Raw genomic sequence first — 23,171 nt, 5'->3', positions numbered from 1 at the left:
AAGCCTGTCACTGGGGACACATGTTGTGCCAGATTTCCTCCAGCATTAAAGCAGACCTTCCCCTCTGCCTCCTTAAAATATAACTGGAGAGGAATTAGAACCCCAGACAGTTTTTATTGCCGTCTGTGCCCCCTCAGTAGGGAGATTCACCCTCTCTATTTGTCCCGTTTACCATTATTGAAAGCGAAAGTAGAAGAAAATCACAAATTTTGGGTTGTCCTCGGAACAGTAAGACCCCTTTCACACTGGGGCTCTTTGCAGAAGCTACAGCGCTAAAAATAGCACCTTGAAAGAGCCGCTGCTGTGTCTCCAGTGTGAAAGTCCTTTGGTTAAAAAAATTAAATAAATAAAATCACAATAAGCATATTTTTTGATTGGTTTGCACAAGTTATAGTGTCTATAAAATATGTTTTTTTTTTTTTTTTTAACTAGTAATGGCTGTGATCAGCAATTTTTAGCAGTACTGCGACATTGCAGAGGACAGATCGGACACTTTTTTGGGACCATTGACATTTATGCAGCGATCAGTGCAATAAAAATGCACCAATCACTGTATAAATTTCACAGGCAGAGAAGGGGTTAACACTAGGGGTGATCAAGAGGTTAAATGTGTTCCCTGGGAGGTGTTTCTTACTGTGGGAGGAGAGAGAGATCGCTGTTCCTAATCACTAGGAACAGACGATCTCTCTACTCCCCTGACAGAACGGGGATCCGTGCAGTTTTTTTTGGTGCATTCCGGTGCATTTTTTGGTCTGTTCCAGTACAGTCCAGGAAATATGCAGCATGTGCTACCTTTTTTTTCTGGAACTGGAACTCACTGATGTGAACTATACCATAGTAAACTATATAACCCTACTTTACATGCGTTTTTGATGCAGAAAGAGGGGAGCTTTCTTAGCATGTGAGGTGAAAGACAACGAGGATCACTGTAGTAGCAGCAACTAATACGACGACTTCCAGCTTCCACAACGATCGGTCAGGAATGGAATATGTAAACTAAATGCTGGCCATACACTGGACGAAAAAACGGCCCAAATGTGGTCAAAAATAAGACAACAATAAAGTTCGCTCAATTCTTTTTTTATATTGTGAAAGATAATGTTACGTCAAGTAAGTTGATACTCAACATGTCACGCTTCAAAATTACCTCTGCTCGTGGAATGGCGACAAACTTTTACCCTTAAAAATCTTCATAGGCGACATTTAAAAAATTCTACAGGTACGCTATGAGACCTTATCGCTCCCCAAGATTCGTGGCGGGGCTGGAGCCCCAGATGCCTCCTTATATTATAGAGCAGCTGTGCTCACGCGTATACTTAACTGGTTCCATCATTCCTCTTCCAAATTGTGGGTACAGATAGAGAGCCATATTAACCCAATAGATCTCTGTGCTTTGCCGTGGACACCTACTGAATTCTTGAAAGGAGATACCCCTGAGCGACCTCACCCGACAAACCATACAAATTTGGACCGGTATGAACTCCTCTAAGACCCCATCTCCCCTGAAGGGACCCATGACCCCTCTGTTTTGGACTCTGGCTTTTCCACCGGCCCTCCGGGCGCAAGTTTTGGTCCTTGGTGTAAGGAGGACCACAGACGACTTGCCCAAGTCCTACGTTCAGACCCCTTTCTGACTGATGACGGTCCCTCTGACCCATTTCCTCATGCCTCGACGCACTGGCTGCAGAGGCAACAGGTGATTTCCTTCATTCACACCTTCCCATCATTACCTGATGTACTCACTGACTTAAGACTTGGAGAGCATGTTGCTCCAGGCCACCCCCCCTATGCATGTAGTCTCTCAATTATACTCTCTCTTACACATGGCTTATAATCCTGACCTTCCCCCATACACACAGGCATGGAAGGAAGACCTGGGCCACTTCATCTCGCCTGTAGATTGGCAAAAATGCTTCATACTGACTCACAAAATGTCCTTAGCCTCCAATTCCCAAGAAAAGGGGTTCAAGCTGTTGACCCGTTGGTACAGATGCCCTTCGATGTTAAACCGGATAAATTTGGCGCTTCCGGATACTTGCCGGCGTTGCTTGTCTTCTAGGGGAACCCTACTTCACATTTGGTGGGAAAGCCCCCCTGTAAGGAAGCTCTGGCAAAAGATCCTCGACTTGTACTGCAGACTCATGGCGACCTCAGTCACACCCTCTCCTGAGGTGGTTCTGCTATCTCTGCTCCCAGGCTCACTTAAGTCAGTCAAGGATGTTCTGCATCACTTTTTGGCTGCTGCTAGAATGGTGCTGCCCAGACATTGGAAGTCGGCGGGCATGCCTTCCCCGTTGTTGGCGCAGGAAATGGGTAGGGAGGAACAATTCTCCAAGACCTGGACCTCATGGACTGTGTTCCGATATTCCTCAGTATTTATCCCATGGGCCAGAGGACTCTACCGATGCACCTGTGTAATCAGGGTGGAATGTCTACCTCTTGATCCCTAAGCTCTTTACTGTCCTGACCCCTCTTTCTTTACTCTTTTCTCCCTTCCCCCCCACATGTTGCAGTACTACCCAAGTATTACTTGACCTTTAGTCTCATTAGACTGGAATGGTGACACACACAGAGCTTCCCCTTCAGATTAAGAACAAGAGCCCTAGCCTACCTGTAATGAGTGGGCCTCACTCGTAGAGAGGATAGTGGGGCACACATACCCACTTTAACTTGGAATAGACATTGTAGGTATACAAGCTCTTTCATTATACTAGACAATCTGAAGCTCGACATCGTATTTTAACCCCATGATTGTGTGACACCATTGTAACAAAGCTGGTATCTACTGATTAAGTATCAATGTACATCGAACCTGTTTGTTTACTTTGCACTCTCTCTATCTTACTTTCTTTATATCAATAAACTTAAGATTGAATTAAAAAAATTCTCCTGGTTGCATGTTTTGAGGTACAGAGAAGTTCTAGGGCTAAAATTATTGCTCTCGCTCTACCGATCGCGGCGATACCTCACATGTGTGGTTTGAACCAGTTTTAATATGCGGGTGCTACTCACGTATGTGTTCTCTTCTGCATGTGAGAACAGTGGGACGGGGTCGAGTTTAAACTTTTTTTTTTCTTATTTATTTTTGTAGCGCCGGTACTCCTGAAGAGTACGCGCTATGTCTGTAAATTTTGTTTATCCCAAGACTATAGTTGAGTCTTGGGGTTAATTGTTCTAAATTGTAGTTTTGGCATCAGTTTGGCTGGGCTGTACTATGTTCTGCCTGGTCATAGGTGGGGTTTGCACCTTTGACAGTCATTGGAACGCAGTCTGGTTGGACACATTAAGTACCAATCTCTCTCTATGAGCCAATCCGTGGGTGCGTTGTCTCGCGGTGTATTCCAGGAGAGGGTACTTAGGGTGCTGAAGTCACGTAGTTCTGGGTTCCGGTACAGAAGTTATGTTCTGACTCCATGGTCCTGGTCCTCCTGAGCAGCCCCCGGGGGCCCTCATGGCCTGTGGTGCAGATTCATCCGTTTCCGAGTCTCGGAACTGGCTAGTCCGAGGCGCAGTAACTGGAAGGAGGGTTCCAAGGTGGTCTGGTGCCGTCTTGGGTTTTGGAGAGGCCCAGCAACTCATCATGCAACCAGGGGAGGACTCTTCGGAAGAGGGTCATGCACAAGGCTGGCTGCTCGGTAAGAGCCTGGAAGCTGAGCTGTATGGACACTAATTGAATCCACATTTCTTACGGTATCGCCGGACCGGCTACAAGATACTGGTACGGTTAAGAAGGTTCCTGTTTTCATCCTTCGGTTACAACTAAGTTCCTGTGAGAGACTTTGTGTTCATCTAAAAGTTTGCAACAGAGTCTGTGGCAGAGACTTTGCCAAGTTTGATTCATTTGTTGGCTGCTAGATCCATGAACCAGGATTTATCCGACGGTGGAAATATCCAGTTGGAAGTGGCTATTCCCTGGATCATCTAGAGAGACATTTATTAAGTGTCAGCAGTTTCAAAGTGCCTGAGCTTCCATACCTATAACCTCTATTCCCAACTGAGAGAGACTGTGTTTCTGTTCAACGTTTTAAGCAAATAAAAATTCCCAAGGGAATTCAAGTGTCGGCCTCTACAGTTATTGGGCCATCAAAAGGAAGGGGGCCCCTCGCCGACAAAAGTGATCTTGTGGCAAATCTGCCGCAGAGACCACTTTTATCTGAAACCGGACCACTCACTGAAGAAGAGGATACCGGGGTTATGGTAGCTAGCTGCTGCCATAATGATACACCTCTTCAAATAGCCGACGTATAACAACGGCGGGCGGTCCGGAAGTGGTTAATGGGCACAAACAAAAATAAAAAATGATAATCATTGGGATGTTTTTGAGCCGAAAAAAAACTGACAAGATTGGAAACTTTCTGCCGACGAGCGATAAATTGAAAGGTTAATGTGTTTCCCATCCGCACTGTTTGCACTAGGTATAGGTAAAAAAATAAATAAAAGTATTAATTTATGTCCACTGAGCAGTTTATCGGTCATTTCATGATGGAATTATCGTTTGCTCTCACAGCCGAATGCATTTGTTTCGAAAATGGCCGATTTTTCACGTATGACCAGCATTACATCGGTCCAAGCCGGATCAATGTAATCAACCAATAAAATCCATAGCTGGGGGTTCAGCTTTTAGGCCTCGTTTACACTTGCGGTGCTCTCTGAAGAGGGATTCACGTTCAGATTGCTGTACAGGGAGCATCTGATAGGCTGTGAGGGGGCAATTATAGCTCCTCCCCCATGACCCATTTTAACCCCTTAAAAGGGTGGTTGTAGCATGGCCACACCCCCTGTCCAATAATGAATGTGGGCCTGGCTCCCAGCCTCCATCCACACTTACCTTCTCCTGTGCTGGAGGTACCAGGATGTCCTGCACTGAAAGCTCCCAGCAACCAAAATAGAAGTGACCCATTCTTCATCCCTCCCCCCACTCCCATTACTAAGTCTGGCCTTGCCTTCCCTGGTGTCCAGCCAAGAGCAGCTCAGTCCTTCCTTCCTTTCTCCCTCCCTCTGTTATAGGCTCCCCCGGTTCTCACCTCTGTATCTTCCCCGGCCTCCTCGGGTCACTGCCGCTGTTACCCGTCATCATTCCTTCCCAGCTCTTAATCCGAGTCCTAACCTCCAGCTGTTCCCAGCACTTCCGGCAGCAGAGGGGGCGTGGCCGGAAACACGCCGTCGTCACCTGACGGCTAACCCGGAAGAGCCCACAGAAAGCGTCACGTGGTTTTGTGTACACCGTGGGTCACGTGGTTGCCCTGGGGCTGAATGACCTAATCAGAGAGAACAGGACCCAGTCACAGCAGGTAAGGAGACCGGGTGCCTTTGCACCCATTGCGGTGCGATATCAGCCATACTATCTGTATGGCTGACATCGCACCGCACAGACAGCGCATGTAATGTGGACAGCAGTGCGCTGCGAATTACATGCGATGTCTACCATCGCAATAGTGTGAACTGGCCCTAAACCCAGCAATGCTGGGTGACATCTGTAAGGACATGCTGGTAGTTGTGGCTCCATCAAAGCTGGGGTCTCATCATTTCTATAAACCCAGCCAAAAACTTTGTGTTAAGTGTTAGATTTAAGACCCCTTTCACACTAGAGCATTTTTCAGGCGCTTTAGCGTTAAAAAAAGCGCCCGTAAAGAGCTCGAAAGAAGCCTCAACTGCAATCCCAATGTAAAAGCCCGAGTGCTTTCACACTGATATCCCTTTGTGTTAAGTGTTAGATTTAAGATCCCTTTCACACTGGGGCGTTTTTCAGGCGCTTTAGCTTTTGAAAAAAGAGCCTGTAAAGCACCTGAAAGAAGCCGCAACTGCAATCCCAATGTAAAAGCCCGAGGGCTTTCACACTGAGGCGCTGCGCTGGCAGGGCGTCAAAAAAAGTCCTGCAAGCAGTTTCTTTGCAGCGCTTTTGGAGTGGTGAATACACCGCTCCTAAAGCGCCCCTTCCCATTGAAATCAATGGGAAGCGCCCGCAAAATGCCTGAAAAGCGCTTTTGGCAGCGTTTTGCGGGCGCCTTTAACCCTTTATTTGGCCACTAGCGGGAGTTAAAAGCGCCCCAATAGCGCTCGAAAACGCTGGTAAAGTGCTGCTAGTTTAAGCGGCACTTTACGAGTGTTTTTCGGGCGCTGACATTGTGAAAGGGCTCTTAAAGCACTTGGGCTTTCACATTGGGATTGCAGATGAGGCTTCTTTCAAGCTCTTCACAGGTGCTTTTTTTAACGCTAAAGAGAAAAACGCCCCAGTGTGAAAGGGGCCTAAGTGTTTTCTTGCTGTGTCCCCTTTGGCTAGATTTATTCTCGTTTTCTGCCAGGAGAGGGGGGAGGTGTTCTGTTGTCCTGCCCAAGGATAGCAACGCTGCTCCTATATAGACATTGTGTGTTGAGTGAGCGTTGTCAACCTAGGACAAGATCACCAGATGAAAAGCCAGGAAGAAAAGGGGAAAACTACTACAGCCACATGATCTAAGGATTCCTAAGATGCAACATAATACATTTTTGTTCTTAGGATGCAGAAAAAAAAACGCACTGGACTGCATGTGGTGGGAACTGGCCCTTAAACTTTGATAATAAAAGCTAGCAATTGATTTGGTTGACATGTACAGCTGCTCCAGAGTTAGTAATCCCCTCCCCCCAATGTTCTTAATAAGTGATAAGTGTACTTTTATTGTAGTTTGGATACTGATTTTTTTTTTTTTTTTCTGTTATCACAGGGTGTCATGGCCTATCCGGCCCCCAAACCTAAAAAAACAGAGCTTCCCCAGCACCTCCAGCGCAAACTGCCGTGCAACCAGGGAGCTGTCAGAGCAGTACGGTTTAATGGTGAGTAATTATCATCACAGGTTGTGTATAAAAGATCTGCATGTGTCATCCTGAGGTGGGATGGTTCACATAGGTCCTCCTCGTGTTGGGGGGGGGGGGGGGGCAGCAGAGTCCATGTCATATCACCTCCAATCTGTGTCTTCCTGCGGTCGGACAGACTCCATGAAGTTGATTTACTAATGCAAACATTCTGTGCATAGTTGCTCTAGATCCTCAAGGGAAAGCTCTGCTGATTTCTATCATCCAATCATGTGCAAGCAAAAATGCTGCTTTTTTTTTTCCTTGCAGGTGTTTGGGTCTTCTTTGCAAAGTGAAGCCTTACCTCATTTACTAAGCTGTGGAGCAAGTTCACTTGCAGTGCACATTATATTTTCTTTTAGTAAATTACCCCCATTTCACATAGTTCCTCCTGGGTGGTGTCATCCTTTGGTGGGAGGGGCAAAATCCATGTCACATAGCTCCGCCTGGGGGGTGTCAGCCTTTGGTGGAAGGGACAGAACCCATGTCACACAGCTCCTCCTGGGTGGTGTCATCCTTTGGTGGGAGGGACAGAATCCATGTCACACAGCTCCTCCTGGGTGGTGTCATCCTTTGGTGGGAGGGATAGAATCCATGTCACATAGCTCCTCCTGGGTGGTGTCATCCTTTGGTGGGAGGGACAGAATCCATGTCACATAGCTCCTCCTGGGTGGTGTCACTCAGTGGTTGGAGGGGACAGACTTCTTGTCCTATTTCTCCTCCTGGGTAGTGTCACCCTGTGGTGAGAGGTACAGACTCCATATCCCATATCTCCTCCTGTCTGTGACACCCTGTCCTGGGAAGGACAGACTCCATGTCACTTGGCTCCTCCTGGGCGGTGTCACCCTGTGGTGGGAGAAACGGGCTCCAATTCACATAGCTCCTGTGGTCTGTGTCACCCTGAGGTAGGAGAGACTGACTCCATGTCACATATCTATTCCTCATTGCCTTTTCAGTGGATGGGAATTACTGTATGACATGTGGCAGCGACAAGTCCTTGAAGCTGTGGAATCCACTTAAAGGAACCATGCTGAAAACCTACAGCGGTCATGGGTATGAAGTACTGGATGCAGCAGGGTAAGTGTGTTTCACGCACTTGATTTGCATGGTTCTGATTTTACATTATTTGTGAAAGATGCTACATGGTACTACACTGCACTCTGTGCCAGATAACGTAGTCATGAATATCATAAACAGCAGGGGTCTCAAACTGGCGACCCTCCAGCTGTTGCGAAACTACAAGTCCCATCGTGCCTCTGCCTGTGGGAGTCATGCTTGTGATTGTCAGCCTTGCAATGCCTCATGGGACTTGTAGTTTCGCAACAGCTGGAGGGCCGCCAGTTTGAGACCCCTGATATACAGGGTGGGATTAGGGGATTTATGGGGGTCAGTGGTTAAAGCGACTGTAAACCCATTCAGTGTAAAATAGAAACAAAAGGCAAAATATTTGTGTATACATAGGAAAAAAAACATTATAAATACTTTTTTTTTTTTTTATATATAAAAGATCACATTCCCTCTGTTCTCATCTGAGTAAGAGCTGGGGGAGGAGAAGCAGCAGCACATCGGTCTTCCCAGTGAATGGCTGTGCAGGGGGTGAGGTGTCAGGACAAGTCTGATTATTTGGAGGAGAGCAGACTGAGTTCCCAACATACATAAAGAACTGGCCACTCTGTTCTCTCCTGCTTAGTGTTTTCAGTTTTTAATAGGAAAGCAGAGGGCCTGGCAGGATCAGCAGGGATTTCACACAATGGAAGCAATACAAAGAGAACAGGATACTTTCTCGTACATGGTACAGCAGGCATATATCAGGATTATGAAATGTTGGGTTTACTGATTATTTAATTGTTTCGGCATTCTTCCTCCAGGCTTGAACCTTAGCAGATTTCCATTCAGGTAGAACTATAGGCGAAAGTTTATTTTTTTCTTGGATAGAGTAAAGGTCCATACACACTAAGACCCCTTTCACACCAGGGCGTTTTGCAGACGCTATAGCGTTAAAAATAGCGCTTGCAATCCGCCCTAAAAAAGCTGCACCATTGTTTGTAGCTTTCACACTACAGCGGTGCGCTGGCAGGACGTCAGGAAAAAGTCCTGTCAGCAGCTTCTTTGGAGCAGTGAAGGAGCGGTGTGTTTACCGCTCCTCCACCGCTGCTCCCCATTGAAATCAATGGGGCAGCGCTGTAATACCGCCGGCAAAACGCCGCTATTGCGGAGTATTGCCGGCAGTTTTAACCCTTTCTGGGCCGATAGCGAGGGGTAAAAGGGCCCCGCTAGCGGCCGACATGCGCCGCAAATCTGGAAATCGTGTGAACATTTTCGTCTGAGGAACTTTCATACAATTTTTGTATAGTGTGTACACAGCTTTCGACAGCTGATTCTGACTTTTTGAATGGAAAAATCCTAAAGGCACAAACTCCAAAATATTTCCCATTTTAGGAACAGAACAAACGATTTTCGTGTAATGTGTACCATTTTCGTACAAAATTAATCAGAAAAGAAAGACTGTGCATGATCAGAAACTATAAACAACAACAAAAAAAGCTTGAGGAGAAAAAATAATTCCTGGATGGCCGCACATCAAAAAAGGCATCTTTATTGGCAAACGATTAAAATCCAAGTACATTCGCCTCATAAAAATAGGGAAAACAGGACAAATAGCTAACACGTTTCGCGCCCCATCATGGCGCTTATTCATAGCTATGTGCGGCCATCCAGGAATTCTTTTTCTCCTCCATCTTGAGCAGAGCCAGCACCCTAATGAGTTCCATTAGGGTGAGCACTTTATTGTGGATCTGGGAGGTTGGAGCGGTAATCTCTGTGTCTAACAACAAAAAAGCCTTTATCGTACGAGAATTTTTGTTCATTGGTTTCCGATTTGCTGTAAAACAATGAGGAAGATCAGATGATTGTTCGCTCGATTTTCTTATAGTGTGTACCCCACTAAAGGGAGTATTATAACCCTTGTTGGTTTATTTTTGTTTGCCATCTGTGCCCTATTGGGCAGATTTTTCTTCACTTCCTGGCCCATAGCCAAAACAGGAAGTGAGAGGAAATTCCTGAAAATTAAAGGAATTCCTTGGGGACCCCCAGGTCACTAGAACTAGTGTCCCCAATGGAAGATTTCCACTCTTACTTTTCTGGGGATAACCCCCAATTGTGGGGTTTTCATTTACTTTCAGTTATAATGATAATGGTAAACAGGAGAAATAGAGAGGGTAAATCTCCCTAAGGGGGAGACAGACCGCAATAAAAAAAAATACAGGGGTTCTAATCCCTCTCCACTCTATCCAAAACTAAAAACTTTTGTCTTTAGTTATACTTTCAGTATACTTCTATTTTTGTATTCAGAAAATAACCAAGACCTTCCACACTTTTGTTACGTAGTTTTTTGTGGAAGGTCTGGTCTAAGCATAGTGTGTTGCACCAGGTTACAGAAAGACGCAACGATCCAAGGGATTAAAGGCTTTTCTGTCCAGGCAAAATCTGCTTCTGTGCGATAATCCCTGAGATGTGCGCAGTTGCATTTTCTGTAGAAGATTCCTAGCATTAGAGGTGAGATTGACTTGGGATTGAACTATCATTTTTCGGCTACTGTGACCTCCGAGGCCTGTGACACATGGGTTTGTGTGTGTGTGTGTGTGTGTGTGTATTGGGGACAACTCTTGCTATAGGTGACTGAGCTAGCTAGGGCCGAAAAAATTAATCAATATAATGGATTATGAAAATAGTTGTCTTGTTTATTTTCATTGATTAGTTGGTCAGCCAAATAGTTGGCCTTCATACAGAATGCATAAATTGTGTAAATATCAGAAAATACAGTGCAGCACGCTCAGTACACCATTCATACATGTCAGTATAAAAGAATGAAGAAAGGGCGCACCAACCTTGCGCATTACCCAAGTAATATTTTTTTAATATCAAAAAGAAGGAAACATGCTCACAAACAAGTGGATTGTAAAAGCATATCAGAGTCCACAATGGACAAAAAGCAACCAGGACTGTCTCCAACACGCCGGAGGACCTTCCAGATGGCTGGTGCGTTTCGAGGGAGGAAATACCCTCTTCCTTAGAGCCAACCGGATATGCTTTTACAATCCACTTGTTTTGTGAGTATGATTCCTTCCTTTTTTATTTAAATAAATATTACTTGGGTAATGCGCAAGGTTGGTGCGCCCTTTCTTCATTCTTTTACAGTGTTTCCATTGGATATCCCCTGACCCTTGGAGTGCAGCAAGGCCTGTGCATGTACTGGGAGCCATAGGAATTTCAGGCTTCTTCTATTGTCATCGTACTGCTGTTGGGCGCAGGAGAATTTATTTGACTGTGATACATGTCAGTATAGCAGGGCTCGACAATACGCAGGTGCCAGGTCACTATGGCAACTGGAACGTACATCCTAGCACCTAGGTTTTTGTCAGCCCATTCACTGTTGGCACCATTAAGACTCCCCTAATGGCCTCCTCACTGCTGACATCCCCTGTGTAACATCATCTGCAGTACTCAGAACACATATGCAACAAGTCCTCGGACTAAGGTCAGCGCTATTGACTAGGGCTGCAACTAACGATTATTTTCATAATCGATTAGTTGGCCGATTATTGTTTTGATTAATCGGATAAAATCATAAAAAAAATGTAATGTGCAATTTTTTCGTTTATTTAAAGTATTAATGAAAATTATGGGGCACTATTTTCCCCCCTCCCAGGAAAACCAATGATGGGGCACTAGTCCTCACATCCCCCGGAAAAAACACAAATGATAGGGCACTCCCCACCCCCCCAGAAATACTGGAGTGCTTGTCAAAGAAATGATTAATGTACTGTACTACTACTGATGAGTATTCTGTATAGCCATTAGCCGCTACCTTATTTTCAGTGTGCAGCTTGGCTCTCATGGCTGCGTCTCGCCTCATTCCCTCGGGGAAACAGCGGATGGGGCTGAGAGTAGCAGGGGGGAGCTGACATCAGCGAGGAGGAGAGGCGCGGATGTGCCTGGTCACATACGGTGGCACCACTGCCTTGTATACAGGAGGATTCTAACAGGCTGGCAGGGAGGAAGGTGCAGACCAACTAACGAATAATGAAAATCGTTGACACTGATTTTCATTATCGATAATCTCAATTAATCGTTTCAGCCCTATTATTGACCTGAATACTACTTCTAGGTCACTGAAACAGAGAAGGTTGAACCTGTTGTACTAATGACAACCAAGCACCTGCCATTTTTACAAATTGGCCAGCAATGGCAGCCAGTATATTATCGTGTTTTAAAGTTTCCTCTTAGAACAAATATACTTCTTTAGTTCACGCATAAAAAATTAAATCAGGAAGACACAAAATTGAACCATGCCTGTCATACGAGAAGTATGGGGGCTGTTATTACAGGCCGCCTTGTGAAAATACCAGATACCTGGCTGTATCTGACTTCAGTATGTGTCGGTCAAAGTCCCAGAACTGAAAAATGTGGGAGCACTTTATCTCCATGCATTTTCTGGGTCAGCGGCTCAGACAGCATTAAAGTCAAAGCATCCCGAATGACAGCTAGAGACTAGCATTTTTCAAGGGACAGGTTGGTAGTGGAAGCCTCTTTTCATTTCTTGTGGCAGTGTCCCTTTAAATCCAGCTGTGTATATCTTGTTATATCGTGTTTGTGACTAAATCTATCTTCATATTTGCTTCCTGTCACTGTACAGCAGAACTTGGGTGCTTAGTGACAAGAGAGGAGAGCAGAGTGATGACTTTTTTTTATTTTTTATGTATGCAGTCAGAAATCTGGAACAAACTCCAGTGTTTCCTAAAGCAGGCATCACTAAATGGCAGACCCTGGTCCACATCTGGACCAACTCCCTGTCCTGTCAGGACTGCCGTGGTGCCGTTTAGAAAGCCTACTGTGCCCTGAAACCATCCCTGCTGTCATCCTCATAGCCCACAGTGGGAGGCAGGACAGTTCTGGATGGAGGGTTTACTTCCTGTGTTTGCAGGCAGGTCCTAGCAACCAATTACCAGCTTGCAGCACCTGCCCCCTATCCAGACCAGCCATGCCTCCCTCTCTCCTGTGTCTCTGTAAGGTAGGACAGGAGGAGGGGGGGTCTATGTGAAGAAAGGCTGACATAATGGGGGGGGGGGCTGAGGAGGACAGTAATGTGTGTGTGTGTGTGTGTGGGGGGGGGGCTGAGAATAGTAATGTGAGGGGGGCTGAGAACAGTAGTGGGGGGGAGGGACTGAGGACAGTAATGTGAGGAGGGGCTTTTGATGTGAATGGGAGGGAACTGTGATGTAAAGAAAGGGCTCAGTTCAGATCTGAGCATGCACATTTGTGCACGTGCATTGCAGGTAGGGCAGCCTTACCAAAAAAGGCAGGGAAAGAAGACCTGAACCTCTTCCTTTTTTTATTTTTTATCGCACTGCACCAAGCCATATGGTGCTTTAGCACCATGCAATTTGGTGCATGTGAAAATGTGTCAATGTGTGGGGGTGCTTTTAAGAACTCTTTTTGCAGGTCAGGAACACGTTCAGATTTGCACACATTCTCCAGCCACAGAAATGTGAGCCTAGCCTAAGAGAAGAGGGGCGCCGTGACGTGAAGGATCTGCTAAAAGAATATTTTACTTACTGAAGCTTCATGATTTTTAATTGTGTATCCCTGGCCTAAAGATAAAATGACGCTTTCTCTATTCAGGTCCATTTGTCACACCGCTGTACTGTGCGATGACAGTGTTTTGTATTTTATTTGGTGTAAACTGCCCTGGGTTTCTTCTACAGGTCATGTGACAATAGTCAGCTGTGCTCATGCAGTTCAGACAAAACCGTGATCCTCTGGGATGTGGCACAGGGTCTTGTGGTCAGGAAGTTTCGTGGACATGCAGGGGTGAGCATTGTATAATATTATATACAATATTTAATAATTACAGGTATTTATATAGCACCAACAATTTATACAGTGCTTTACATACTGTGCGTTCATATCGGTCCCTGTCCCCAGGGAGCTAACGATCTAGGTCCCTACCTTACATACATATACTAGGGCCAGTTTGGACAGAAGCCAATTATCCTGCCAAGATGTCTTTGGCGTGTGGTAGGAACCTGGAGGAAACCCACTCAAACACAGGGAGAATATGCACACTCCAAGCAGATAGTGTCCTTAACAGGATTCAAAACGGGAACCACAGTGCAGGTTACACGTGCAAACCACTAAGCCAGTATATGTTTGTGTCATGTAGTAGTAATGGGACTTTTCTGGCTACTTATGAGTTTTGTATGAGGAGAAGTTGCAATGCTATGCAGTTTAGACCCTTTCTATTCTTAATACCATTCATCCCCCAGGGAAAACTGGGCTTTGCTGAAACCCTCGCTAAAGATGCAACAGGTAGGAGTTTTGAATGTAGTCTGACACCTCCTGGGGAGTTGTGCTCTGCAGATAACAAACTTGTTCATTGGAGCAGCATGGATTCCTGTTGGTCATTGATATTGCCCCATGTGGGGTGCAGTGGGGACCTGCCTCGACTCCAGTTTGCAGGCAAGTTGCTACATTGCAGGTCCCAGGGGCTGTGGCCACTCAAGAAAATTTCTGAGGACAAAAACCTGACAGTGACTCTAATATCAATATCACACTTTTCACATACGTTCCTCTGTATTGTCCCATGTTCCCGGTAGAGTTCCAGCATGTGCTTCATCTATGGAGTGCCGAAGGAAAATCGCACCTTCCAAGACTGCCATCTAGTGGCTGTACCTTCTGTATACACAGTGACTGCCTCTGGGTGATCATTAGTGCTCTTTCTTCAGTGTTATATATTTTGTTGTACCTGGAGCTCTCTGCCCTGACCCTTTCATGTTCTTTTGTAGAAGGTAAACTGTGTGCAATTCAATGAGGAATCTACAGTCATCATATCAGGTAATTGTGAACACTACCTACTAATGAGTGATGCTTACTGTCCCCAGATGTTTCAAGTTGTAGTACATTGTTGTACTGTGTTCCTTATGTCAGTTTTCGATCCTGAACAATGCTTGTCTGACTTTTACCATTGTCCTTTCAGGCTCTATAGACTCTTCTATTAGATGCTGGGATTGTCGCTCTCGTAAACCAGAGGCTATTCAGATACTGGATGAAGCCAAAGATGGAATATCCAGTATAAAAATGTCTGATCATGAGATTCTTGCTGGGTGTGTGTTTTTATTTTTATTATTATTATTTTTTTTTTTGTTGCTGTCATCCTGTAATGGGAGGTACATACCCCATGTCACATAGCTCCCCTTGTCTGTGCCACCCTGTAATGGGAGGAACATACCCTATGTTGCATAGCTCCCCGTGTCTGTGTAACCCTGTGGCAGAAGGAATGGACCCTGTGTCACAAAGCTCCTTCTATCTGTGGTGGGATGGGTAGTCTTCACATTGCTATTTGTGTCTATATTGTCTGTTTAACCCTGCAGATCACATAAATATTGTAAATATGTACCAGTTTTATCTTTGTCATCTTGCATACAGTCTCCAGTAATGGGTACTCCCACTGTGCTTCACAGCCAGGACATCCAAAAACTTTTCTCTTTTGTCTTCTTCAGGTCTGTAGATGGACACTTGCGTAGGTATGACCTTCGTAAAGGAGAGATGTGCGCTGATTATGTTGGCAGTAAGTCCCTGTCAATACGGACAAACAGTCCTATCTTTTTAATACAGGGAGCAGTCTGATACATCAAATATTGTGTTTTTGCAAGCCGACTTTGAAACATTTTAAAATAAACTCCTTATATTTCTAACTAATCCTCACTTCTGTATATACAGTGCAGTGTGATCATTATTAGTTTATAAATACTCAGTATCATTGAGTGCGGTGTGATCATTATCGGTGTATATATACTCGGTATCATTATACGGTGCAGTGTGATCATTATCAGTGTATATAGTATACTCGGTATCATTATACGGTGCAGTGTGATCATTATCAGTGTATATAGTATACTCGGTATCATTATATGGTGCAGTGTGATCATTATCAGTGTATATAGTATACTCGGTATCATTATACGGTGCAGTGTGATCATTATCAGTGTGTATATATACTCGGTATCATTGTGTGGCGTGATCATTATCGGTGTGTATATACTCGGTATCATTATAAGGCGTGATCATTATCGGTGTATATATACTCGGTATCATTATAAGGCGTGATCATTATCGGTGTATATATACTCTGTATCATTATGTGGCGTGATCATTATCGGTGTATATATACTCGGTATCATTATACTGTGCAGTGTGATTATTATCTATGTATACTGTATGTACACAGTAATATAATTATTACAGGGTAATTATTGTTGACGTCTAGAACTAGGGGTTATTATATGGTTCAATGTGATTGTCAGTATTATTGCTCAGGGTTACCAGTTTGGCATCCTGTATTTTTCTATATCATTCTTTCTTTCTTGCAGGTCCTATTACATGTGTGAGTTTCAGCCAAGATTCACAGTGTCTATTGGCTTCATCCCTAGACTCCACACTCCGCCTCCTCGATAAGGACTCAGGAGAACTATTAGGAGAGTAAGTGGAACACTCTGGGATGTTAAAGAGTGATGACTCCAGTCAAGGCCCAGTCCAATGGTGCCACTTACATATCATAAAATATGTCAACTTCTGACCTTATACAGTAAGGCATAAGGTTGTGCAGAAGCAATGAAGATGTGCAAAGCTTTGTAAACTATAGTAGCCAATAGATGATTATTTTTTTTTTTTATTGCCGATCAGTGAATTTTGATTGGTTGCTCTGGGATTTGCTTTGGGTTACAGAACTTGAACAGTAGACTAGATTAGCCATTATCGACAAGCGTTACTCCAGAGTATAAAAACTATAAAAAAAGAATAATAAGAAAGAAAAGTGTATATACACAGCAAATTAAATCATAAAAAGCCCAAGTAATCTCAGTCCAAAAATGAATCCATTGGTGATAGTTCAGAAAGGTTAAAAAAAGAACATAAATTTCCATGCTCAGATATACCGTATATACTCGAGTATAAGCCGAGATTTTCAGCCTCTTTTTTGAGGCTGAAAGTGCCCCCTCGGCTTATACTCGAGTCACCGCTGTCTGACTGCTCGATCAGCGTATCGAGCAGACAGACGGCGGACATTAAAATTCAAAAGCCGCGCCTCCTTCTCCGCCTCCGCCTGTGATAGGCGGAACACTGAATTTCCCAGCAGTCAGTGTTCCGCCTATCACGGACATCCGTTCATTCTCATACTACGGACGAGTATGAGAGGATGTCCGTGATAGGCGGAACACAGGCTGCTGGGAAATTGAGTGTTCCGCCTATCACAGGCGGAGGACGGAGGCGCAGCTTTTGAATCGTAGAATGGCCGCCGAGAAGAGCGGCGATCCATCGGCACGACACGGGACGGAGGAGGCACGGGACGGAGGAGGCACGGGACGGAGGAGGCACGGGACACCGGAAGGCACGGGACAGAGGAGGCACGGGACAGAGGAGGCACGGGACAGAGGAGGCTCGGGACGACGGCGGCTCGGGACGGAGGCTTGGGACACAGGTAGGCTGGACACACACACAAGGCTGCACGGACACACACACACACACACACACACACACACACACACACACACACACACACGGATGGATGGATACACACACACACACACACACACACACACACACACACACACAGGGATGGATGGATGGATGAATACACACACACACACACACACACACACACACACACACACACACAGGGATGGATGGACGGACACACAGGGATGGATGGATGGACACACACACAGGGATGGATGGACGGACACACACACAGGGATGGACGGACACACAGGGATGGACAGCCATGTCTCACCCTCGGCTTATACACGAGTCAATAAGTTTTCCAGTTTTTTGGGGGTAAATTGGGGGCCTCGGCTTATATTCGGGTCGGCCTATACTCGAGTATATACGGTACATCTAATTTGCGTGGTGAATGTGGATGAGGTTAATACAGCAACGAGTGAATCATCGCAGTATAATCAAAGTTGCTGCTTACCAGAGAGAGTGGACTCTAAATTATAAGAGCCACAAGAGCAGTTTAACAAGGTATCCCTCAGGGTAGAGGTCCTTGGTTCATATCTTTCTTTTGGGTGGAAGAGTTCTCTCATACGGAATAATGGTCAGTCTTTGAAGGCTGTAGGCCCAAATGGATCTACCAGTGCCATTAAAGCCTACTGCCATTCCCAGAGGGGAACATTGTCAGGAACAAGGGACTTTGTTCGGGTCTTGAACTAACTAGGAGTGGAGACAAAATCCCCCCAGTGTACAGGTGCTCCTTCATTTTCCAATTGGTAGACGGGGGGGGGGGTGTGAGCATGGTGTAAACTAAGAGGAACTTGGACAGCTTTCTTTCCTGCAATTATCCATAAGATGGGTGTCTGACACACCTAGTTAGATAGCGGGATGCTGCAGAGGACAGAGCCGTACACAGAGAGAAGGCAGAACGGAGAACCCTTTATACTAAGTGGGTCCTCCAGAGACTGACCATTATTCGATATGGGAGAGTTCTTCCGCCCAAAAGGAAGATATGAACCAAGGATCTTTACTCTGAGGAATACCTTGTTAGGCTGGATTCACACCTATACAGTTTTAGTGTTTTTTGCAGATTTTCACTACAGTCCATTTAACATGTTTTCCTATGGAACACGTTCTGTAGTGCAAATCTGCAAAATGCACTAAAACTGCATAAGTTTGAATCCAGCCTTACACTGCTCATGTGGCTCTTATAATTTAGAGTCCACTCTCTCTCTGGTAAGCAGCCACTTTGATTATATGGTGGAGGAGCACTGCAGTGATTCACTTGTTGCTGTATTAACATCATCCATGCTCACTATATAAATTGGACGTATATCTGAGCATGGAAATTATTTTTTTTGTTCACCCTTCTCAACTTTCACCAATAGATTAAATTTTGGATTGAGATTACTTGGGTGTTTTATGATTTAATTTGATGTATAAATACTTATATATATATATATATATATATATATATATATATGATACTTCTTTTTTTTTTTTTTTTTTTTTTTCTTGCGTGGCCATCATTTTCAAGGGTTCCCTGGGGTAAAAGGTTGAGCGAGACTAGATCATTGTGCAGTAAAGCAAAGCTACACACCTAGATCAATAAATGAAGCATTTAACCCAATGAAAATCCACAATAAAATACTTTTTTTCCTAAAGGAAATTTGTCATTGCAAATTGTGTTTTTTAAATAACCAAGGTATGCAGAAAGAACTTTCTAATTTTGTGTACTTTAGGTACCACCAGCCTTCTTTAGACATTTCTGTATCCATTTTGGCAGCAGTGTAATTTTTAATGGCCACCGCATGCCATTACCATACCTTGTGAGGTCATGTGTTCCCAGAACTCGCATGCCCAAAGATGTGAGGTGGCATAATGCTCTTGGATGAATGTAACATAAGAGCCATGGCTATAGGAGGTACACAGACTGTGTATTTGTATTTAAAGCGTATCCAAGCCTAAAAACAAAAATGTATTTGAATGCAGTATGCTGTTTAGATTGCATACATTTTTAATTTTTCAGCAAATACAGAAAATACCTGTTGAGCATAAATGCTGTGACTTTTGTGTCATTTCCTGTAAGCTGAAAAGAAGTCGCAAACATCCTTATCTTTCTTGTCTAAACTGCTAGCCCCTCCAATCCAGCATGTACAGTAGGCCTGATTCACACTTATGCATTTTGCAGATTTGCACTATAGTCCATCTAACCTGGTTTCCTATGGGACACATTCTGTAGTGCAAATCTGCAAAATGCACTTAAAATGCATAGGTGTGAATCAGGCCTTAAGGGAGAAAAAGGCAGACATGGTAGAAGTCCAGCCTGTGTGATAACCATGTAGATGCATTAAAGAAATTAGTGTGGATAGGAAGTGTGTTTTTTTTTTGCAGGATCACCAGCTATGCAGAAAGGGGGGGGGGGGCAACTACTAATGCAGCTATCACATCAAAGGATTAGTAAGCTACAATCTGTTGCGTTTTTGTTTTTGGGTTTTAATACAATTTAGTGAGGTACAGTTGAATGTTTGCACAGTTACAATGTGATGGTGTGAGCAGACCCTTAATTTTTTTTTCCCCCAACAGGTACACAGGACACCAGAACAAGAGCTACAAGCTGGACAGCTGCCTGAGTGAGAAGGACACACATGTGGTTAGCTGCTCTGAGGACGGGACTGTCTGTTTCTGGGACTTAGTAGAGGTGATTTGCATCGTTATAAAATATATACTTTTTGTATCCAACATTCCCAGGAGGAAGCAACCTTACATATGTTCCCTGCATTAGTCTGTCTTCCTACCTAAAGGTGGTAGCTGAGGCCCCTTTCACACGATAAGCCAGCACGGATAAGCCCACTGTCTGTTTTACAGGCAGATCCAAGCGGGCCATCCATTGACTCCTATGGGCAGGCGGATGTCAGCGCAGATGTGACCGCTGACACCCATCTGCCATCGGACACGCTCAAAACAGACGTATGGCGATACATCTGCCATCCGTCTGATCGGATCAGATGACAACTGATGAAAACAGACATGCTGTCCATTTTTTTAGTCCTATTCCCCTAATAGGAATCAGCGGTGCTCTGACAGGACCCTCCCCGCTCAGTGAGCAGAGACGGATCTGTCATCCGTCGATCTCCTGTTGTGCTGGCGGACTCTGCGGATCCATGTGAAAGGGGCCTTAGAGTTGTCATCTGTGCTTCACCACCTAGCAAGTCCTTGATCCAGAGTTAATGAAGTGGCAATTCTTGACTACTGGACTTTGCAAGCAATAGATTAGAAAGACAGCTCAGAAATTTGCAGCTTTGAAAAACAAGTCAGAAATGGAAGCATCCATATCGCCATCCTGACAGGTTCTCTTTATGTATTTGCAAATTACACTAAATAAAATTGCAGACTTAAATGTGGTTCTAAAGCTAAAACTTTAAGGTTTAAAAAAAAAAAAGTGGTTGGTTGTAAAGGAATTTTTTTTTTTATCTTAATGCATTCTGTGCATTAAGATAAAAAGCCTTTTGTGTGTAGCAGCCCCCATCCAGATCCAGCGATGTTGGACGATACGCGACTGTCCTGGAGTCTCCTCACCATTGGTTCTCACTGCTGTCAATCAAAGTCAGTGAACCAGTGAAGAGAGAAAGGGGCGGGGTCAGGCTGCAGCTCCATGTCTGAATGGATACACGGAGCTGCGGCTCGGCTCGGGTGCCCCCATAGCAAGCTGCTCGCTGTGGGGGCAATCAACAGGAGGGAGGGACCAGGAGTGCCAAAGAGGGAACCGAGAAGAGGAGGATCTGGGCTGCTCTGCAAAAATACTCACCCTGCTCTGTGCAGTTATCATGTGTTTTGTTATTTTTAATAAAAAAAAAAAAAAAAAGACATTGGTATCACTTTATTTTAAAAATATTATGCAGGGGTATCCACTCAGTAGCTGATGTGTCTGCCCCTGCCCCCAGCGCTCATATATGTGATCAAATTATTCCCACTTGGGGTTAAATCTCAATATCTCAGCTGCTATTATTTTAAAAAGCTATATCGTATACCAAAAACAGCCACTAACAGCGCTTATACTGCATACTAATGAAACCATCAATCGCCTGTTTACACCGTGCAGTTCATTTAGATCAAATGCATTATTAATATATTAATAATCATTTAAAGAGCTTGTAACCATCAACATAGAAAAAAAATCATATATAAAGGAAAAAACACTGTCCCGTGTTAATCAGTCCAGCATCAACATCCTATAATGACAGAGTCCTTCACACTCTTTTTTGCATCATTGAAGTATGTATCATGCGATCTATCTTCCCATATGTGTGGATATGTGTGGGTATAATATCTTTTAAGCCTATCTCTGCTGTGAAGGATCCCGCTGTGTAATCCTGCTGCAGCCTGTCGGTGAGGCGCTTGTTTGGCATAACTGACACCCTGGTTCTATATGTTTTTACCAGTCGTTTTAATGTAAGCGCATTTTGTAAAGGGGGGGGGGGGGTAGGTTATTACCATTAATAAAAGATACTACGCTATATTAGACCCCTTGAATTTTTTACATGTCCGCATCCAATGAGTGGGATCCAAACGGAGCACACAGGATTACACAGCGGGATCCTTCACAGCAGAGATAGGCTTAAAAGATACTATTGTCTGGTAAGCGGCCATCTGAGTGAACATTCACAGAGGTGAAAATTTGGATATCCACACATATGGGAAGATAGATCGCATGATACATACTTCAATGATGCAAAAACAGTGTGAAGGACTCTGTCATTATAGGATGTTGATGCTGGACTGATTAACACGGGACAGTGTTTTGTCCTTTATATACAGTGCCTTGCGAAAGTATTCGGCCCCCTCGAACTTTTCAACCTATTGGATTTTTGAAACTTTTTTAACTAATAAAAAAAATGAAAAGTGGGGCGTGCAAAATTATTCGGCCCCCTTGCGTTAATACTTTGTAGAGCCACCTTTTGCTGTGATTACAGCTGCAAGTCGCTTGGGGGTATGTCTCTATCAATTTTGCACATCGAGAGACTGAAATTCTTGCCCATTTTTCCTTGCAAAACAGCTCGAGCTCAGTGAGGTTGGATGGAGAGCGTTTGTGAACAGCAGTTTTCAGCTCTTTCCACAGATTCTCAATTGGATTCAGGTCTGGACTTTGACTTGGCCATTCTAACACCTGGATACGTTTATTTGTGAACCATTCCTTTGTAGATTTTGCTGTATGTTTGGGATCATTGTCTTGTTGGAAGATAAATCTCCGTCACAGTTTCAGGTCTTTTGCAGACTCCAACAGGTTTTCATCCAGAATGGTCCTGTATTTGGCTGCATCCATCTTCCCCTCAATTTTAACCATCTTCCCTGTCCCTGCTGAAGAAAAGCTGCCACCACCATGTTTGACAGTGGGGATGGTGTGTTAAGTGTGGTGAGCTGTGTTGCTTTTACGCCAAACATATCATTTTGCATTGTGGGCAAAAAGTTCGATTTTGGTTTCATCTGACCAGAGCACCTTCTTCCACATGTTTGGTGTGTCTCCCAGGTGGATTGTGGCAAACTTTAGATGAGACTTTTTATGGATATCTTTGAGAAATGGCTTTCTTCTTGCCACTCTTCCATAAAGGCCAGATTTGTGCAGTGTACGACTGATTGTTGTCCTATGGACAGACTTTCTCACCTCAGCTGTAGTTCTCTGCAGTTCATCCAGAGTGATCATGGGCCTCTTGGCTGCATCTCTGATCAGTCTTCTCCTTGTCTGAGCTGAAAGTTTAGAGGGACGGCCAGGTCTTGGTAGATTTGCAGTGGTCTGC

General features: G+C 44.5%; 2 protein-coding genes across 2 annotated transcripts in view; one reads left to right on the top strand and one right to left on the bottom strand.

Annotated features, from left to right (window-relative positions):
* The window catches only part of WDR83OS (WD repeat domain 83 opposite strand), a 14,093-nt gene extending 8,937 nt beyond the window's left edge, over positions 1-5,156 (bottom strand). The window contains exon 1 of the mRNA XM_077470409.1: positions 5,025-5,156. Coding sequence (XP_077326535.1) covers positions 5,025-5,077 — 53 coding nt within the window. The 5' untranslated portion in view covers positions 5,078-5,156. The remainder of the gene's footprint in view (positions 1-5,024) is intronic.
* WDR83 (WD repeat domain 83) overlaps positions 5,153-23,171 on the top strand; it is a 22,654-nt gene continuing 4,635 nt past the window's right edge. Inside the window, exons 1-9 of the mRNA XM_077470408.1 lie at positions 5,153-5,291; positions 6,702-6,810; positions 7,785-7,905; positions 13,593-13,698; positions 14,673-14,721; positions 14,864-14,990; positions 15,387-15,454; positions 16,257-16,365; positions 19,963-20,077. Coding sequence (XP_077326534.1) covers positions 6,708-6,810; positions 7,785-7,905; positions 13,593-13,698; positions 14,673-14,721; positions 14,864-14,990; positions 15,387-15,454; positions 16,257-16,365; positions 19,963-20,077 — 798 coding nt within the window. The 5' untranslated portion in view covers positions 5,153-5,291; positions 6,702-6,707. The remainder of the gene's footprint in view (positions 5,292-6,701; positions 6,811-7,784; positions 7,906-13,592; positions 13,699-14,672; positions 14,722-14,863; positions 14,991-15,386; positions 15,455-16,256; positions 16,366-19,962; positions 20,078-23,171) is intronic.

This window comes from Lithobates pipiens, unplaced genomic scaffold, assembly GCF_037356315.1.
Source record: "Lithobates pipiens isolate NorthernLeopardFrog02 unplaced genomic scaffold, aLitPip1_a1.2 Scaffold_8, whole genome shotgun sequence".
Classification (NCBI taxonomy): Eukaryota; Metazoa; Chordata; class Amphibia; order Anura; family Ranidae; genus Lithobates; species Lithobates pipiens.
The sequence above is the reverse complement of the archived record's forward strand: the minus strand, read 5'-3'. Positions and strand labels throughout refer to the sequence as shown.